The sequence below is a fragment of the Halichoerus grypus genome, chromosome 6, assembly GCF_964656455.1.
Source record: "Halichoerus grypus chromosome 6, mHalGry1.hap1.1, whole genome shotgun sequence".
NCBI lineage: Eukaryota > Metazoa > Chordata > Mammalia > Carnivora > Phocidae > Halichoerus > Halichoerus grypus.
Window position 1 is genome coordinate 72,311,431 of NC_135717.1, and position 19,204 is coordinate 72,330,634.

The window sequence follows — 19,204 nt, forward strand, 5'->3', positions numbered from 1 at the left end:
AAGTCAGTCAGAGAAAGACAAATGCCATATGATTTCACTCATATGTGGAATTTAAAAGAGAAAACAAATGTGCAAAGAGAAAAGAAAAAACAAAGCAGAAGAAGAGAGAAAGGCAAACCAGGAAACAGACTCTTAACTATAGGGAACAAACTGATGGCTCCCAGAGAGCAGATGGGTAGGGAATGGGTTAAACAGCTGATGGGGATGAAGGAGTGCACTTGCTGTGATGAGCACCAGGTGCTGTATGGAAGTGCTGAATCACTATACTATACACCTAAAACTAATATTATACTGTATGTTAACTAACTGGAATTTAAAAAATAAACACTTATAAAGAAAAGCAGCATCAAGGGGAAGGTAACACTGTCTCTGTATCTAGGTACTGAGGGAGTGGTTGGGGGATGAGCAGCCATATGCTAGCTATCACTGATGCCTCCAATCAGAAAAGACCATCTGACTTTACTCCAGAAAATAGTCTTTTTAAGTAGGCCCAGCAAGATCCTTATTTAAAAAATTCTATTATCCCTCAGGCCATAATAATACTTAAGTGGCTTTAAGAATTTCTCTAACATTGACTTCACATTTCTTCCTATTTTCCTGAATTATATTTGTATTCGAGATGTCCTGCATTTTATGTCTTGTCTTTATGATATATAATTCACATCCCACATTGTTCCTTAGACTTTTTGACTTTGAAATCCAAATCAGAAAGCAATACTGACATACATGGGTCACTTTTACAAAAATAAGTATTCAGTAAGTGTTATTCAATTAGTCATATCTCCAAAATTGAGAAGGCCCAAGTGTGATTGGAATTTTGTACAAGAGAAGTTATTCTTGGAAATTTCAACTTACATCCCATGAATATGTATTCTTTTATTCCCACTAGATATATATGCAATTTCTTCACGAGTTCCACTTAATTTCTTCCTTTCTGCTATACTCCATTGCTTAATTTGCCCTTGCAGCCACCACGGAGCTGATGCAGCTCCCTTTATAAGCTGTCATCACATTTAAAATCACCTTCTGCAACAAGCCAGCTTCAGTTACATAATTCAGACAATTCTTCCTCTACCAACTCACAGAGTACCTATTATATATCAACATTTATCACATAATTATAGTTGTGTGATTTCTTGGCCATCACTCCATCTTGACTGCAAATCTCTAGAGAAAGACTATGTCCTGTTCATCTTTGTTTCCTAGCACCTAACACAGGAATCACCACATGGTAAATGCTTGGGAAGGTTTCTGCCTGAATGAGAAGAATCCACCTATAAGCATTTCTGAGAACAAGAACCATGGGTGTGTCTTCCTCCTCAAGATTGACTTCTATGATTCTAAGCAGCCTGCCTATTTTTTCTCTCCCAATGACAGCCTAACTCTGAATAACTATTACTATCGAGTCCATGCGGAAGCTTAAAAATGCAATACAAATATTTCTGTTATTTCCCAATATGAAAACTGTTAATGCCTAAAAAGAGTTTATAAAGAACCTGATTTTCTTAATCTCTCTGTCCCTTATATAAGAAAGCTGCACAAGATTTTCTTCTTTAAATGCCAAATCAACAGGGATTAAAAATGACACAGTTATAAAATAACTTGTAGTTCTGCAAAGGGATACTTGTCTACTTGAATGTGTTCTGTATCTCTAAACACCATGGTAACCAGTGCCTGATGGATTCTGTGAAATTGCTTCCATTGAATTAATCTATACTACATTTACTTTTCTGTCTTATTCTCTTTTTGCTCTAGGCTTTTCATCTATTTGTTTTATCCTAATATCCTTTCACATTGAGGGAGGAAATGTGTAATAAATGACAGAAAATGACATGCTTGTGATTGAAATACTGGTTAAGTCCCATTTAAATGGGAGGGCAGAAAGTGGTTCAAGAGGGCAGTGTAGGAAGATCCTGAACTCATGTCCTCCCACAGACACAACAAACAGCTCCATATGGAACCGTCCATCAGAAAAGAACTTGAGAACCAGCTGAATAGCTACTCCCTAAGAAAGGACGAAAAGACCACACAGACATGTGTTCTTGCCAAAACCCCCCAGCACAGCGACCCACAATTGGGAAAAAGCTTAAAATACAACATAAATATGAATAAATATATACATACATAAATCAATACATATACATAGTTTCTCCCTGAGGAGCAAGGGGTTTGTACTCCATGCTAGATATCACAACACTGCGGGCCTGAACCAGAGTGAGGAACCCCCAAAATGTCTGGCTTTGAAAGCCAACGGGAATTACATTAAGCAGAACCACAGGGCTATCGAGAACAAAGATTTCCCTCTTAAGGGGCTCACATGCAGGACCCAGCTCAAAAAGCAGCAGTCTGAAAAAAGTCTAGACCACAGGTGAAGGAATTTCACTTGCCAAACTTCAGGCATCTACCAGAGGGTAGAAGTCTGCTGGTATTCTCTCCAAGGATGGAATGCTGGCAGATGCCATTTTGACGGGTTACTTCCACACTACTAGTGATAGTACTGCGGGCGCCATGTTTTGCACCACACTCTAGCCAACTAACAGCTACAGGAAAGCAAGCCCTTCTCCCCACTGCAAGCACCTCCAGGTGCAGCAGGTGAGCAGACCCATGCCTTCTGCCCTTCGCTGCTCATGCGACCCTGCCTTCATTGAACAGATATGTGTAGTGCACTTAGGGGATGTCCCGTGAGCACCAGGCTCAGGTGTGGTGGGGAGGATTGGGCTTCTGGACCCCACAGAACTGAAACAATTGGAGAGACAACTCAAGAGACAACCAAGAACAAGGATCAGGTTAAACGTTAAGATTCATCTCCTACACAGAGCCACTCCCTGAGACAGGGAGATAGAGCTGTTTTACAAAATACACAAAACCAAACAGAGTCAAGTAAAATGAAGAAACAGAGGAACATGTTCCAAAGGAAAAAACAAAATAAAATCCCAGAAAAAAATCCTTAATGAAAGAGATAATTTATCTGAGAAAAACTTCAAAGTAATAGTCATAAAGATGCTAACTAAAGTCAGAAGAAAATGGATGGCCACACCAAGAACTTCAACAAGGAGATAGAAAAATATAAGAAAGTACCAAACGCAAGTCACAGAGCAAAAGAATACAATAACTGCTGTGAAAAATACACTAGATGGAATCAAAAGGAGGCTAGATGATAGAGAAAAATGGATCAGTGACCTGAAAGTCAGGGTAGTGGAAATCACCCAAACAGAACAGAAAAGATGAACAAATAAATTCAATGGGGATAGATTTAAGGATCTGTGGGAAAATATCAAATATACTACATTCACATTATACAAGTCCCAGAAGGAGAAAAAAGAAGGGGGCAGAAAACTTATTTGAAGAAATAATGGCTGAAAATTTCCTTAACCTGGAGAAGGAAAAAGACATCCAGGTCCAGGAAGCACAGAAAGTCCCAAATGAGATGACCCAGAAAGATCAACACCAAGACATGTTGTAAATAAATATCAAAAGTTAAAGATAGGGGTGCCTGGGTGGCAGAGTCAGGTAAGGGGAAAAGACAGTCTTGTCAACAAATGGTGTTGGGAAAACTGGACAGCTACATGCAAAAGAATAAAAAAAAAAAAGGAAACTAGATCAGTCTTAAAGCATATGCAAAATTTAACTAAAGATGTATTAAAGATTTGAATGTAAGACCTGAAGCCATGAAGCCATAAAGATCCAAGAAGAAAACACAGGTGGTAAGCTCCTTGATATCGGTCTTAGTGATATATTTTATTTTGGATCTGACTCTACAGGCAAGAGTAACAAAAGCAAAAATAAACAAATGGGAGGGGTGCCTGGGTGACACAGTCAGCTGAGCATTTAACTCTTAATTTCAGCTCAGGTCATGATCTCAGGGTCCTGGGACACAGAGCCCCGCATCGGGCTCCTGGCTCAGCAGGGAGTCTGAGGATTCTCTCCCTCTCTCTCTAAAATAAATAAGTAAATCTTTTTAAAAAAATAAACAAACAAATGGGAGTATACCCAATGAACAAGTTTTTGTAAGTGAACGAAACTATTAACAAAATGAAAAGGCAATGTACTAAGTAGGGGATAATATTTGAGAATCATCCATTATAAAAGCAGCTAATAATACCCAAAATCTATAAAGAACTCACACCACCTAAAAGCAAAAACAAAACAAAAAACAAAACACAAAACAAAACAAACTCAATTTAAAAATGGGCAGAAGACCTGAGTAGACGTTTTTCCAAAGAAGATATACAGATGGGCCAACAGGCATATGAAAAGATGCTTGACATCACTAATCATCAGCAAAATGCAAATCAAAACCACAATAAGATCACCTACACCTGTCAGAATAACTATTATCAATCCCCCCCCACACACACACATACACATACACACTAAAATAACAAGCACTGTTGAGGATGTGGAGAAAAGGAAACCTTCATTCACTGTTGGTAGGAATGTAAATTAGTACCACCACTATGGAGAACAGTACAGAGGTTTCTCAAGAAATTAAAAATAGAACTACCATACAATCCAGCAATTCCACCTCTGGGTATTTATCCAAAGAAAACAAAAACACTAACTGGAAAAGATATATGACCCCTATGTTCATTACAGCATTATTTACAATAGCCAAGATATGGAAGCAACCTAAGTGTCCATCCATAGGTGACTGGATAAATATGTGGTATAGATCTACAATAGAATACCACTCAGCCATAAAAATGAATGAAATCTTGCCATTTGTGACCAACATGGATAGACCTTGAAGTTATTAAGCTAATGAGTCAAACAGGGAAAGACAAATACCACATAATTTCACTTATATGTGGAATCTAAAACACAAAACAGATGAACAAACAAAACAAAGCAAAACCAGACTCATAGAAAACAGACTGGTAGTTGCCACAGGAGAAGGAGTTGGGGGTGGGTAAAATGGGTGAAGAGGATCAAGAGGAACAAACTTCCAGTTATAAAATAAGTAAGTCATGGGGTATAATGTACAGCACAGGGAATACAGATAATAATATTATTAACTCAGGTGACGGATGGTAACTAGACTTACCATGGGGATCATTTCATAATACATACAAATGTCAAATCACTATGTTGAACATCTGAAACTAATATAATATTGTACATCAATTATACTTCAATATAACAAAAAAATGAAATACTGGTTCAGAGCTGGTGCATACACAGTTAAATCTCATTTGTAAAAAGTTATATCCCACAGGGAGATAAAGGTACACTAATATTTGGAAGCTATAATCCCTGCACTTTACTGTATCATTTTTTTCTACTCATGAAATAAATGAAAAAAGATTTAACTTTTGAGATCATTTAAAATTATGTTCTTTAAAGGAAATAAAGGCAAAGGCCATTTTTTAAAAAGAACTAAGCGTGTTTAAATGAAAGTACCTCGAAGAAATTTCAATGCTTCTCCAGAGTTTAAAAATAAACAAAGACGAGAAGGAGGAAAAAAGGGAAAGCAGTCACATCCCTGTGAACACAACACCATCTCAAAATTCAAGGGGAATTTCACAGCTTGTTATATAACACTAACTATCAAGCCTTACTCCAGCAGAGATCTAGGTAAACCAAAGTTTCAACTTCCAGACATTCCATAAGGTATGTGATTTACCAAAGAGGTGAAACTTGGAGTCACCACCATTAGGAGCATTCACCAGGAAGGTAGTACAATTGTTCAAATACTCAATTAACAAAATTAAATAATTTAACCACACACTTATCACTGACAGCCCATCTGTTTGTTTTACAACATACTAGATGCTTGTAATGAGCTGGCAACGGTGTAAACCATGTCTCACGTTCTCAGTCACTGGTCTAAGGCCACCTTCCAGCTTTCCCCTTTCTTCTCCCAGTGTAAAGGAAGTTAAAAATAATAATAATGATGATGACAACAAAAAAAGAAAGAATTTCAAAATAAGAAGCCAAATAGTTCCTAAGTATATTTCACCGGATAATTATTGGATGGGACTTTCAGAGAGGATACAAGTAAACTGCAGCCACTTAACAGCTCACTTCCCCAGGACAAGGATGCGAGCATTTCACGGGTTGTTGACAAAGGCCCATCAACCATGAGTCGCAAAATCAAGTCACAGTAGTTAAAGATATTAAAACAAAAACTTTTAATAAACCCAATTGTTTTTTAATAGAAAGAAGCAGCAGAATAAAAGAAACTCATACAACATTTGAAGTTTTTAAAGATACACATTCTTTAAAGTAACAAAGTCATTAACGGTACAAAAGTTTGACATTTGAGTGTGTAGAGATTGAAGAGAAGGAGCCACAGACCACATCGTAGGAAATAAATCAATAGCTTATTTAACTTTTAAAACTTTCAAACATAATCATAAAAATCTTACAAAAATTTAAGAACTAAATAAACCTAAAAATGAATCATTACCTAAGTTATCCGGATCATTTTTATTGCATAAGTTTTCCAGAAAACTGCTTTAAGCTCTCCCTTAATTCTCCAAATTCAGCTGGAGTGCTGACTCTAAAGTGTTTCATCAATATACAGCAAAGTAAAATGTTTGCAGGGATGTGTGATGACCAACAACATTATCAGAATAATTTAAATGCTTGATTTCTTCATCAGCATAAGTGCTTTCTGTGATTATGATGTATACGTATGAATGAAGGAGCAGTTGGCCCCAAATGAAAATGTCCCTATTAAGCATATGCTAAATCAACACCACTCTATATCTGGGCATAAATGAAGATAAAAACACTCAACATTAGGATTCAATTAAAAACCTCCAGGATACATTACCTGCCGCCTCGAGCACTGAAAGGCACTACATGGATTCCCAGAGGCCCTCCATCGTTGGGGACTCGTACGAGCTTTACCATATCACTGTGAGACAATGATGAATGAGGGAGCATGAACATGTACTGTAAACAAACCAAAACCGAAACAAAACAAAACAACAACAAAAAAAACTGCTACAACACAGACACACCATAAACAACAAAAGAGAACAAAACGAAAATCTCACCAAGCACACACGCATACACATACACATTCTGGAATACAAGCGTGGTGATGAGAGCGGCAGTAAATACTACATACCTGAACACTAGTCTGATGGCTTGGAGAGACAGCATTCATCAGAAATAACTACATTAAAATGACACAGAACCCCTTCTCTCAGACCACACTCTTTTATGTGTAATACAAGTACACATTTTGTAAGTCAAACCTTACACTTCCACTGAAAATTTTCCATCCCAGTATTTATTTCAAGGATAATGAAGATTAAATGAATAAAGGTGTTTTGGCTGCACAGCACTTTAAAATTTACAAAGTGCTCCTGCGCAGGTCACATTATCAATCCTTCCAATAATCCAATGAGGTCAAAGCTTTTGTTTTGCCTCCACAGGTTCCAGGCCAGATGTGATCCAGCTATCTTTATTTCCCACATTTTTCCACAACAATTCAAAGTCCTAAACTTCTGTAAGTGTACCACAATGCCGGGAATGAAACTCATTCCTCAAAGCCAATAGATACCTGCTAAACATCAAATAATTTCTATAAGTGTTTGTAACTGAACCTTAAAGTCATGAAGAGAGATATAAGTAACATGAAGTTACTTCTATTACATAACAAAAGTACTTTACTATTAATAAGCCTGAGCTTAATGAAAACTGGGGTAATTTGGAGAATGTAAATTTTCTAAATCTTTTAAGTGCAATTTCATTTTCTTTATAGAGTTTTTCGTGTGTGTGTGTGTGTGTGTGCATGTGTGTAGTACACAGAAATCTAAGCAGGTCTTATCTGACAATCAATTTTTAAAAATAGTGTTTCAATTAAATACCTAGTAGAAGCAACCTGGACAACTATAAAGATTACCAATGGATTTGACAAAGATTGCAGTTTAGTTTTTATATAATGGAAATGCCAACTCTTCAATTGTATTTCTAAAATAAAAACTTAAAGTTATCCTAGATACTATTAATGTCCTCATTATGTAATACAAAGACTAAAAGAAAATTAAAGACAGTGATATCAAACAAATCAAAACAAAATTAAGAATATGGGCATAGATGTAATCACATATGCTAACTAGGAAAAAATAAAAATTTTGCCAAACTGCCAAAATATTTACTGAAGTAATACTATTTAAATGAATTAATTTTTTATATTGTCATAGAATTTCACAACTTCTATTTTAGATACTGTTACATATCATTTGAACATCTATTTAATGATTAGTTTGTCAACTGAAAATAGTACGGTAACTTTAATAAATTTATTTTATTCCACATTCTATCTAAAAAGAACTAGGACATGGCAAGTACTTCTTAACTGTAATAGAGTGCTGGTTGCTGTCTATCTAAACATAACCTGATTCTAGACCCTGTTTAATCTCACTGAGAAAGTTCTGAGAGCCTTCCCTTGGAAGACCAAGAAAAGACAAAATTAAGAGTTTATACATGCTAATATCTAGGCCTCCTCAACTTTTACCCAAAGTCAGACAAAACTTCAGAATGATTGCCCTCCCTGGTCTAAACTACCAAGGGAAGAAATTCTGAGAACACCTTCCACTTAAACATGCCAATACTTAAGATAATTGTAAAGTTGTGATAATATAGTAAAGTTTTCTTTGTCCTTTTATAAGTAAAGTCATGTTTAAGGGCCCTAACCTATGACTCTAATTTTTCAACAATTATCTTGAGAGATTCCATTTCGAAAAAATCGAAAAAATATATACTGAAATGACTAATGCTTACATGATCCAACTGGTTTTTCTAGTAAAGTCTATCTATACTTTTTTTTAATTTAGCAAAGTTGAAGAACAAACAAATGACCAAAACACTGACATCGAAAGCAATTTGAAAACAGTTATAGTGCTGTTAACACAACAAACATTTTCAATCAAATACTATTTTATATTATCATTTAATAGTATTTGCCAAGGCATGAAACCAGGACAGGTACATGTAAATTTCCATGCTATACTTCTTACATTAGGTAGTTACAACTCAATAGATGAAAGATGCTCTTTGGAAAACAAACCAATGCAAGGCATGTTTTTAACTAAGCACAAACATTCCGCATGCCATATGCTTTTGGAATACTTGCTGCTATCAGTAATGCTACACGTATATTGCAAATTTAGTCAAAACCATCAGTAACTTACTCCAGAGAAAAGCTGGGTATGTTCTCCAAACTAGTGTCAGCATGTCCAACAGGTTCAACGCGACTGTTGTCTTCTTCTGTCCCATCCTCATCCTAGAGACACACAGCACAAAGAGAAGAATATTCTGTGTTAGGTTTACTTCCAGAATGTGAAAGGAAACTGGATAAAACTGGAGTTTAGTAGGCATTCTGATCATGTTAACTAGGTCCTTCTTCTAGGGAGGATCAGCTTTAATGATAAGATGGGTATGTGTATACGCCAAGCTGTATTTTAAAGCCACAGTCTCCTGAGTTAGCATATCCCAGGAGATGGACAAGACACCACTGCAGTAAGGAAAGAACTTCTACTTATGTGAATGTTCTTATAATTCTTATTTCACTCTTTGGTTTATGTTTTCAGGAATAATTATGCATTACTACAATGCTACGTTAATAAATAAATGTGCAGGGTACAGGTGATACTTGTTTAAAATTTTTACTAATCCAAATAGTTGAGACCATTAAAAACCTTAACAACTACCAAAATCTTCAATGTTCCTCAGTTCCTACTAAACCAGCTTGTCAAAATGAGCATGCAGTAAGTACCACCCTAGACTCAAATCTTTCATCCTCTGAAATTTCACATAAAGTTACCCTAAGCCAGCTGACTGGTTATCCAGAGGTATCTATGAAGGCATTAAGATCTTAGCCATAAAGAACCACTTCTGTTTACTCCTATTATGAAGGACCAAGCATAGGGAGAGGCACAAACAGCAAAATAATCAACCCCCACTTTCGTATCCCTCCTTTTATGAAGGCAATATTGTAAGACATTATGTTCCAACATGTTGTAGAAACTGGGTGAGTACGCTGGTACTACAAAAGGTGCATGTGGAATAAATGTGATGGCTACCTAAAAATAAATGAAATGCCACTCAAGAATATGCCTCATTTTATAACCTTGGCCATCATCTTTTCATTAAGGAGTTCACAGTTAAGTTGGCTTTTCAGGATAATTCAAATAATGATAAACATGACTGACTGATATCAAAGGTCTTTTTAACCAAATTAAAATATTTGGAAAAGACTTGGAATCTCCAATCATAGTGGCTAAGTGGCTCAGTGTGCTTCACCTTGGATCCACAGTGTCTGGTACCCAGTAGATATTCTATATATTTTGCTAATAAAAACAAAATCATCCCTAGAAATCGTTGGGGTAATAAGTTTCCAAATACACATAAATAAAATTTATTTAATCTGTTTCTTGGAAGTTTATATGTATAACTTATATAAACATAATTTGTTAGGTCTAGCCTTTCCACTATATAAATTTGGTAACAGTGATTTTCTATGTGAATTTATTAAACCACCTATATAGGAGTCTACCATTAAAGAAAAATTTTATATTTTTAATCATGTATTTGAGAGACTCATAGTAGAAATCTATATGCCATCAACAAAGACATCAATCAACAAAATGGTAAGCAAAGGTCATAGGTTCAGCACAGTGTTAAGCAATATTTTAAATTCTTCAAGCAATACTAAGGCAACACAGAGCAGCTGATTAATACCTAATTGACAATTCCTCTGCGAATCCACCAAAATAAGAAGGTGAAGGCACAAAGTTTTTCTATGAGTTGTAGATAGACGTGTCCTCCATGGCAGTGTACTGCATGAAGTAAAGGTACTCGAAGATTGATGATCCTATGATTTAAGAGGCTCTAATATGCACTTCTTAGTCATCTATCTCTTTTAAGCACGAGCACACAATACATTTCAAAGGTTAACTAGCATCTTGAACCTGCCTAAGGACCACACTTTAAATGTAAACAAGAACTCCTGAAATTAGGCTTTTCCACTGGCAGTGGGGGTAGGAGGAGAGCAAAGTGATTGTTTATAAATCAGATGGAAAACACAAAAATAATCTTTCAAGTTAAAAACATTTCATTTCAGGATTCATTAATAATTTAAGCCCCACTGAAATGTTACCATGATGTATAACCAGTGAAACACCTAAGTTATACTATGAAACAGCCACATAAATGAAATGCCCCAAACTACAGTGATAAAACAGTAACTGATAATTTACACATTCATTGTTCCCAGAGTGGCCATTATCAGGCCCCAAGAGCATGTAGAATATTATTTCATGCTGCTGCATATGGTGTTCAGTTTAGATCACAACATTCACTGCCCTGAGGCTGAGCTGCAATTGCTATGGGAACCACAACTTAAAATTTCCCAACTTCTGGATGGGTAAATATCAACTCCTATGCTGCTTTATTTTGTTGTTTTGTACTTCTAAAAAGCTGTGACTGAACATAGTTACTTTTAGCACAAGTTATATACTGAATTCCATTATAGACACAGAAAATGAAACTTGGCTTTTATTTATGTCAAATCAATACTGAAGGCCTAAAATATTAATTTAAACTACACAATGTTAAAAACTTCCAGGTGAGAAAATATACTTTTTATCTTTTCCCTTCTCTCCATTTTATAGCATTTTATAGCAGAGTTCAGGTTCAAGAATTAAACAGTTGAGTGTGAGTACCGAATCTACCATTTGCCAATTTTATATCCTTAGGCAAGTTACATACCTCTTCTGTATTTCTATCCCTTCTTCTGTAAAATACAAACAATAAAGACATCTTCCTAGGACTACTGAGAGGGATAAGATAATCTGTATAACATGCATAACATGGTGCCTAACACATAATAATTGCCCAGTAAATGTTAGCTAGTACTTAAAAGAGAAATAAATAATACATGACATATAAAACATACCACAAATAAACGATTTAAGGCAATGTTGCACAATTATATTTTAAGAGTACAAATTCATCCATTCATACTTTTTGCCTTACAAGACAACTTAATATTAAACATATTACCTACTCAATTAAATACAAAATCTACATTTTAGAAACATTCATAAAACCTGATATTTGTTGCGTTTTGCTACATACAAAGTACCTTCGTTGTAAAATGTCTTTGAAATGAGAATACACATTAAAAAATATAAACAGCTAAATGATGTATACAATCAAATAAATGGCACAAGGAAGAAAACACTATGGGTTACTGGTTGAGGGAATTTTCAGAGGAAAAGCAGATGTCAAGAACTATGAAGAGCCTGGGTGGCTCAGTCAGTTAAGTGTCTGCCTTCGGCTCAGGTCATGATCCCAGGGTCCTGAGATCGAGTCCCACATCGGGCTCCCTGCTCAGAAGGGAATCTGCTTCTCCCTCAGCCTGCCACTCCCCCTGCTCATGCGCTCGCATGGTCTCTCTCTCTCTCTCTCTGACAAATAAATAAAATCTTAAAAAAAAAAAAAAAGAACTATGAAGAGTCTATGATTTTATCCCACTTAAAAGCTCCTAACTTAGCCTGCATCGCTTCATGGATGCTAGCGGAAAAAAACGAGACCCCCCAGGTCAGAGACAAAGGACAGTTTATTACAGCAATAGCCAAAGTATCATCCTGTTACACACTTTTCTGCAGCTAAAATTCTTACAAAGCGATGTGAAGAGAACCAGGAACGCTGGTGCACACAGAATAAACCCGAGCTTAGGGAACCCAAATACCTTACATAGGCAGCAGCACGTCTGCCCGTTACTATGGAGGGAGACACTATATCGATCTTCCAAGGCTGTTTGCTGTACATACATCCTTGCAAGGATAGTCCACAACAAAGGCCTCTGCTCTCAAGATATACGAAAATGGAAGAGAAAAACGGAGAATTATCTCCCAACAACAGAGCTTAATCTAAGCATTGCCAAATGGTAGCATTTGTATGATTGCTAGCAAACTAAAACTAGGAATATCAGTAACAAAATGCCCTATCATAACAATGCTTTTTAAAGTAACATTAAATTCTACTAGATAACAGAGTCATACCTTCTATATTAAAACAAATTTTTCAGTGGGGATTTCTATGTTCAACCAACCAACCAAACAAAAATCAAGTATGAAAATTGAAAAAAAATCTTCAGATATGCGAAGTCTATTTCCCATGGACCCTTTCGTAGCAAGCTATTTTTGGATATGCTCCAGCAAAATCCAAGAAATTCAATAAAGCAATGGACAGAACCCAAGGAAAGTCCCAGAATAAGGTGAAAAGACAGCTCAGAGAAGAAACCGCCAAGTCAGATTAGAGCAACAGGATACAGAAGTTTGGAAAGTCTATCTCCCTGAGAAAAAAAAAAAAATTAATAATTGGTCTGATATTTTTGAACATTTGGGAAATATTTTTTAACAGACCTGTCAGAGAATGTGGGGGGAAAGTTCAGAAATATAGAGATAAAACAAAATAGATTTTTAAAAGGTCAAAAGCAATTGACTCCAGGAACAACAAAGGAAAATGTGTAGGGGAAAAAAAATTAATCAGAGTACCTACTTGGTCATGCAGTGAGCCACAAACTGCTATCTAATGTGACACTGGCTACTGACTTCACTTAGACATCTAATGTGACACAAGCAAGGAGACAGGAACACGGCAAGTATAAGTGGCAGAAAAAGAAAAAACCTTCATCTTCCACAGTGCAAGTCAACAGATGTAAGTAACTGTTCGCCAGGAAAGAGCAACCTAAATATTTTATTTAGAAACATGGAAGTAAATACAAGAATAAATATCTACATAAACAGTCCCTCTGGGGAGAGGGACTGGGAGAATCAGGAGAAGCAGTACAGAGTGCTCATTTTTTCATTAAAAGCCTTCTAGTATTATTTTTATATTTTTATTCTGACTACATATTTGACATGCCCAAAGTACCTAAGGCTGAAAACCCAACCTGCCAGCAAGGCAGCATCCTGGGGAGGAGCAGTCCACATAACTGTCCCAGACCCAGAGCTACTCCTGTGTGTCCCAACTCAGGTGCAGGAAAAGACTCACATCAGCAGGCTACAAGTGCTACTCGCTACTCAGGCTTCCAAGCCCCAGGCCCCACAGAAGTAGGTACCTCAAAACACCACCACTGGCAAAGCTGCTTGTCCCATGTTTATAGTTTTCTGAGTCCATATGCAATTTACTAATCAGAGGTCACTTTTACCATATAAAGATAGTGGATGGAAGCCTTTATCAGGTTTTCGGAGAAAGAGAGCCAAAAAATAACCGAAGTTTAAATTCTCATGCAGAAGAGGGGAAAGATTTTGTTACTCTTTTGCCTTATTACCATATTATACGGATCTAAGCAGAATTTTTTTTTAAAGATGGAAGCGTTCCAGTCAAAGGAGAGAAAAGAATAAGAGAAAATGAAAATGTGATAAGCTTGGGTGAGGAGGATGAGTTTTAGATCAGGTTAGGAATGTGTATTAGACAAGTGGAGATGAAGACATGAATTTATTTGTTCTCTGCTTCTAGGAAAAATTAATCTTATTCTCTTCCATACTATGAATAATATCAAGGCTAACCCTCAACTTAAAAAGCCCTTACAGAACCAAGGGATGATACATTCTGAAATCACAAGCACTCACATGAACTATGTGTTTAAAGAAAACTGAATTTGGCTAAACTCCTTAATTTCAAAAATTATCTAGTTGTATTTTTTCCTGCTTGAGTCCTAAATATCTTCTCTATAGTCACAGATTTAAAAAAAAAATACACACACACACACACACACATATATATATATATCCAAAACCATAAGTAGAAGTCATTGCAAAGAAGGAAAGGATCTGTAATTAGAACACTTAACTGAATGCTGCCTCCATCGATCACCATACAAAATAAGAGGACAAACTTGTTAACTGGTTTGCTTATAAAAGCAAGGAAATGAAAAGCACACATTCTGCTTTACAGCAACACAATAAAACTTTATCTAGAAACCAACCACCTGTATATCTATATTTAAACTCCAAGTTCCAAGGAATTAAATATTGTGAATAGTTATTACTTGAAAAAATGCCTATAATTTTAAGAAATAATTTATCATTTTAAAAACATTTTATAAAAAACTAGTTATTTGCCTCCTTAAATTTCCTGCACACCTATCTTTGATCTTTATGTTTAGGAAACACAAAAGGAAATGAAAGTTCTGATGCTATCTTTTTAAACAAATTTACAATAGTTTTTAAGTGTTTTTATTATTCTTAACAATAAATAATTTAATGGGTTCAATTATATTGCTACAAAAATGCTTAAGTAAACAGTCTTTTTCACACTTTTTAGAATGCCTCCAAGACTTTCCAAACTTAATGAGAGACACATTAACTACTAATGAGCTACAGCATCTCCCCCCAAAAAATATTTACTTGGATATTCACAGCATGAATTAAATCACTTTTGGGGGTCACATTTGGAGAAAAATAATTCCATGGGGAATCTCTTTCCACATCCCCTACTTCAAATAGAATTCCAGAAGGCTTTTGTGTTAATGTTGCCACGACTTGATTAATTGGTCAAATCACCAGGGAAAAGTAATTTCCCATCACATGTGGAAAACGACTGAAAATATCTAGGGGAGGGGGACTTCTCAACTGAGAATGGTAAATCTATAGCAACCTTCTAAACAAATAAAATCAGGAAATGTGTAATATAATTTTACTTCATGGTCCTTATATTCTACTTGAGTAAAAACATTTATGAAAAAAAAACTGATTCAAATCCTTTAAGGACAGACAATACTAGATAATAAGACCTCTTAAAAATATTTTCTTGTACTGTATTGGGGAATTAATTACCATTATACTTTTAAATACAGTGCAGTTCATTATAACATAAACTGTACACCACAGAACCCAGAGATCAACACCAAATAATTGTGGCTTATATTAGGAACGATTCAGTACTTGTGATGTCGAGTATTAAATGTGAGCTTCATCCCCTCAACAGGATTCCAAACATTCTCATCTCAAGCTAAGACTGATCAAATGGAATGGCAAACACAGTATTTAACACAGCCCATGAAATTTTCATTTACCACAGAAATGAAACATTTCCTGTCTTGGAAAATACACAACATGACTCCACACAACCCAAGGCAAGAGAAGAGTCTTTAAAAGAAGAACAGATGGTGCTGATTTATGAAAGCTATCTCACTACAGAGAACAACAAAAAGTATGTATCTTTGCACCTGTTACATGCAGAGTGGAATCTCAAAATTAAGTTCCAAAATATAAGTCTGCTTCTCATAGATTATTAGAATTTCAGGGCATGGAGTAATCGTACTGGAAGACATCTGGTCCAATATCCAATCATATACTGGAATCTCTTCCTTCACTGAATTCTTCCATTTTTTCCTGTGCCCCCATGATACACAAAAGAAGCTTTACATATTAATCCTTACTAAGAATCACTGAATTCAATAACTAACCCCAGCATCCCACCTGGCATCATCTGCCTCACTCCTATCCATACTTATGCCAAACAGATGACCACTCAAAGTATCTATCACCACGTCAGCAATACTGAAGGCACCTGCTATGCATGAAGTGCCTCTGTACTATTTCTAGTCCCCCCACCACACAGGAATGGCCAGGCAGCCACCCATTAGATGATATGATTTTAATCAACCTTATCAATCTGGTTTCATAGGGGGCTTGTGTACCAGAATAACACCCAATTGTTTTCTTTTGAACACTCCTTAAAAAAACTAATTTATGGATTGTTGAAATGTATGGATTTTGTCATCTGACCATCTTGCCTTTCTAATAACATTCTAAACCTTACTGAGGTGACATTTTAAAATGTTTTATTCTGGGGGTGAAGTAAGTAATACCCAGGTAAATAAAAAAGACTTATCTCACTCAGTGGTATATTAAAATACCATATGTTTAAAATATATATTTTTCTTCGTTCAAAAAACATATTCTCCTTGGCTTAAAAATGATTTCAAAATTAATATTTGAAGGAACTAAAATAATTTTAAAATAAACTTTCATTTAAATCAATAAAAAACTGAAACAAATATTTCTTGCTAGTGATCAGTACAAACCACTTAAAGAGGCAAGAAACTTACAGATTTTATAATATATAACAAAAAATAAAAACGATAATTGCTAATATATATTGAAGACCTACGATGTGCCATTCAGTAGAGAATCTACTTCTTTAGTCTTCGATACAACCTCAGTTTAATCCTCAACACAACCCTTAAGCATATTCTAATAAACAAAACAATGGGATTTTATTTTAAAGATGTATTTTATTTTTTGTTTTAAAGATTTTATTTATTTGACAGAGAGAGACACAGCGAAAGGGAACACAAGCAGGGGGGAGTGGGAGAGGGAAAAGCAGGCTTCCCGCTGAGCAGGGAGCCCGATGCAGGGCTCGATCCCAGGACCCCGGGATCACGACCTGAGTCGAAGGCAGTCGCTTAACCAACTGAGCCACCCAGGCGTCCCAAGATGTATTTTATTTGAGAGAGAGAGAGTCCATAAGCATGCAAGCGGGGGCAGGGGTAGCAGGCGAGAGAGAGGGCAAGAGAGAGAGAGAGAGAATCTCAAGCCAATTTGGCCCTGAGTGCAGAGCCCCAGATGGCACTTGATCCCAGGACCCTGAGATCATGACCTGAGCCAAAATCAAGAGTCAGCCACTTAAACAACTGAGCCACCCAGGTGCCCCAAAATATATGGGATTTCTAATGAATTACATGTGAAACTTTTTCCCAAACATAAGTTAGCAACATAACCACATGACAAGTTCCCAGTAATCTATGCACAATGCAGTTTGGATAACAGAGCTGTGTTGCTGACATGCAAAGTATTTGTTAATAAGCTTTACTACACCCTGTATGTGAGATTATGTCTAGAAATGCACTGGGCATGCCCAGCATGTGCAGCGGTGCAATGAATGACGGAGCTGGGCAGAGACCCACCCGCCTCGGCTACATCCTTATTCATGTCACCACACCCTACATTCCTAATCGGAATAAAGGAAGTAACTTGATCTGTCCCGGAAGCTGTGATGCACTCACAGATACCACTACGTGCACAGCACCTTACCTATAAAAATAAAATTTTTAGAGAAAAGAGAAAGAACCAATTTTACTAAACATCTACAACACAACACAAACTGCATATACACTCTTTCATTTAATCCTCACAACAAAGTAGGAGTTCTCATTATGAGAAATTAGGCCTAGAAAAGATTTCACCTTTCCCTGCAGTGGCTGAGCTGGGATTTTGAAAATGGCATCAAAAGGCCTATGGTTCGAGATTTGCCATGTTTTTTCACTCCATTTTACTCAAGGAAGAGTGACCAAAGCTAGTAAGTAATGCATGTGATCCTAGCCAACTAGTTAGTGTCAGGGTCAGGATCTATGAGAAGAGAAAATGTAATAAAATTTATGTTGTTAAAAAAAAAACCCACAGAACATTAAATTCTGAACATATCATAAATGAACTTTCATACGGAGTGAGAATTACTATCAAAATTGGGGGAGGGGGTGTCATTTTAAGATAAACACAGGAAGAATGAACATCAGGAAATTTTACCAGTGGTTATATTTGGGTGGCAAGATTACAAGTGAGTTTTATTGTGTCTTTATAGAATTAAGTATTTTTACCATGAGCACAAAATCTTCTTACAATAAAGGCTATTTTTATTGATTTTTTTAAACCTTACAATACTTTTATAAAGGATTTTTTATTACATAATATCACTACATTATAATTTCTCTGAAAAGTGACTTTGCATAGAATCAAGGGCTTAAAAATAAAACAGAACATTATAAGGAAGTACAAAGATGGGATTATTCATTGGTATTGATATGTATCATATTTAATCAGTCTTAGAAATCAAGCAGAGATTTTTTAAAAATCACTTTCTGGGTGTAGTATTCGGAATGGGAGAAAGATTAAGATGAGAAAAAGACTTCTTAAGATGCCATATAAATTAGATAACCAGAAGAAATTTCAATTAAACAGAACCAAAGAAAGAATGGAGATGAGTGAAAAAGAGTCACACCAAGGCAAGTTCATCATTGAGCCCTGTGGTCCACAAATACCTAAGAGGACTTTCATTAAGGACCAAGATATATATTTTTTATCCTGTTTTCCTAAATGATAAATACATATTTCACCATTAATAATTTTGAAGGGCTTATTAAGAAAACATATAGCAGTCCCCAGAGTTCTAC

At 35.9% G+C, this 19,204-nt stretch overlaps 1 protein-coding gene across 15 annotated transcripts in view; it reads right to left on the minus strand.

The window, feature by feature from the left end:
• Positions 1 to 19,204, minus strand: part of PARD3 (par-3 family cell polarity regulator) — a 643,037-nt gene that overhangs the window by 272,087 nt on the left and 351,746 nt on the right. For all 15 annotated transcript variants that reach the window (XM_078075363.1, XM_078075365.1, XM_078075366.1 and 12 more), the window contains 2 exons: positions 9,150 to 9,241; positions 6,779 to 6,862 (listed from right to left, as the gene is read on the minus strand). In XM_078075363.1, coding sequence (XP_077931489.1) covers positions 6,779 to 6,862; positions 9,150 to 9,241 — 176 coding nt within the window. The remainder of the gene's footprint in view (positions 1 to 6,778; positions 6,863 to 9,149; positions 9,242 to 19,204) is intronic.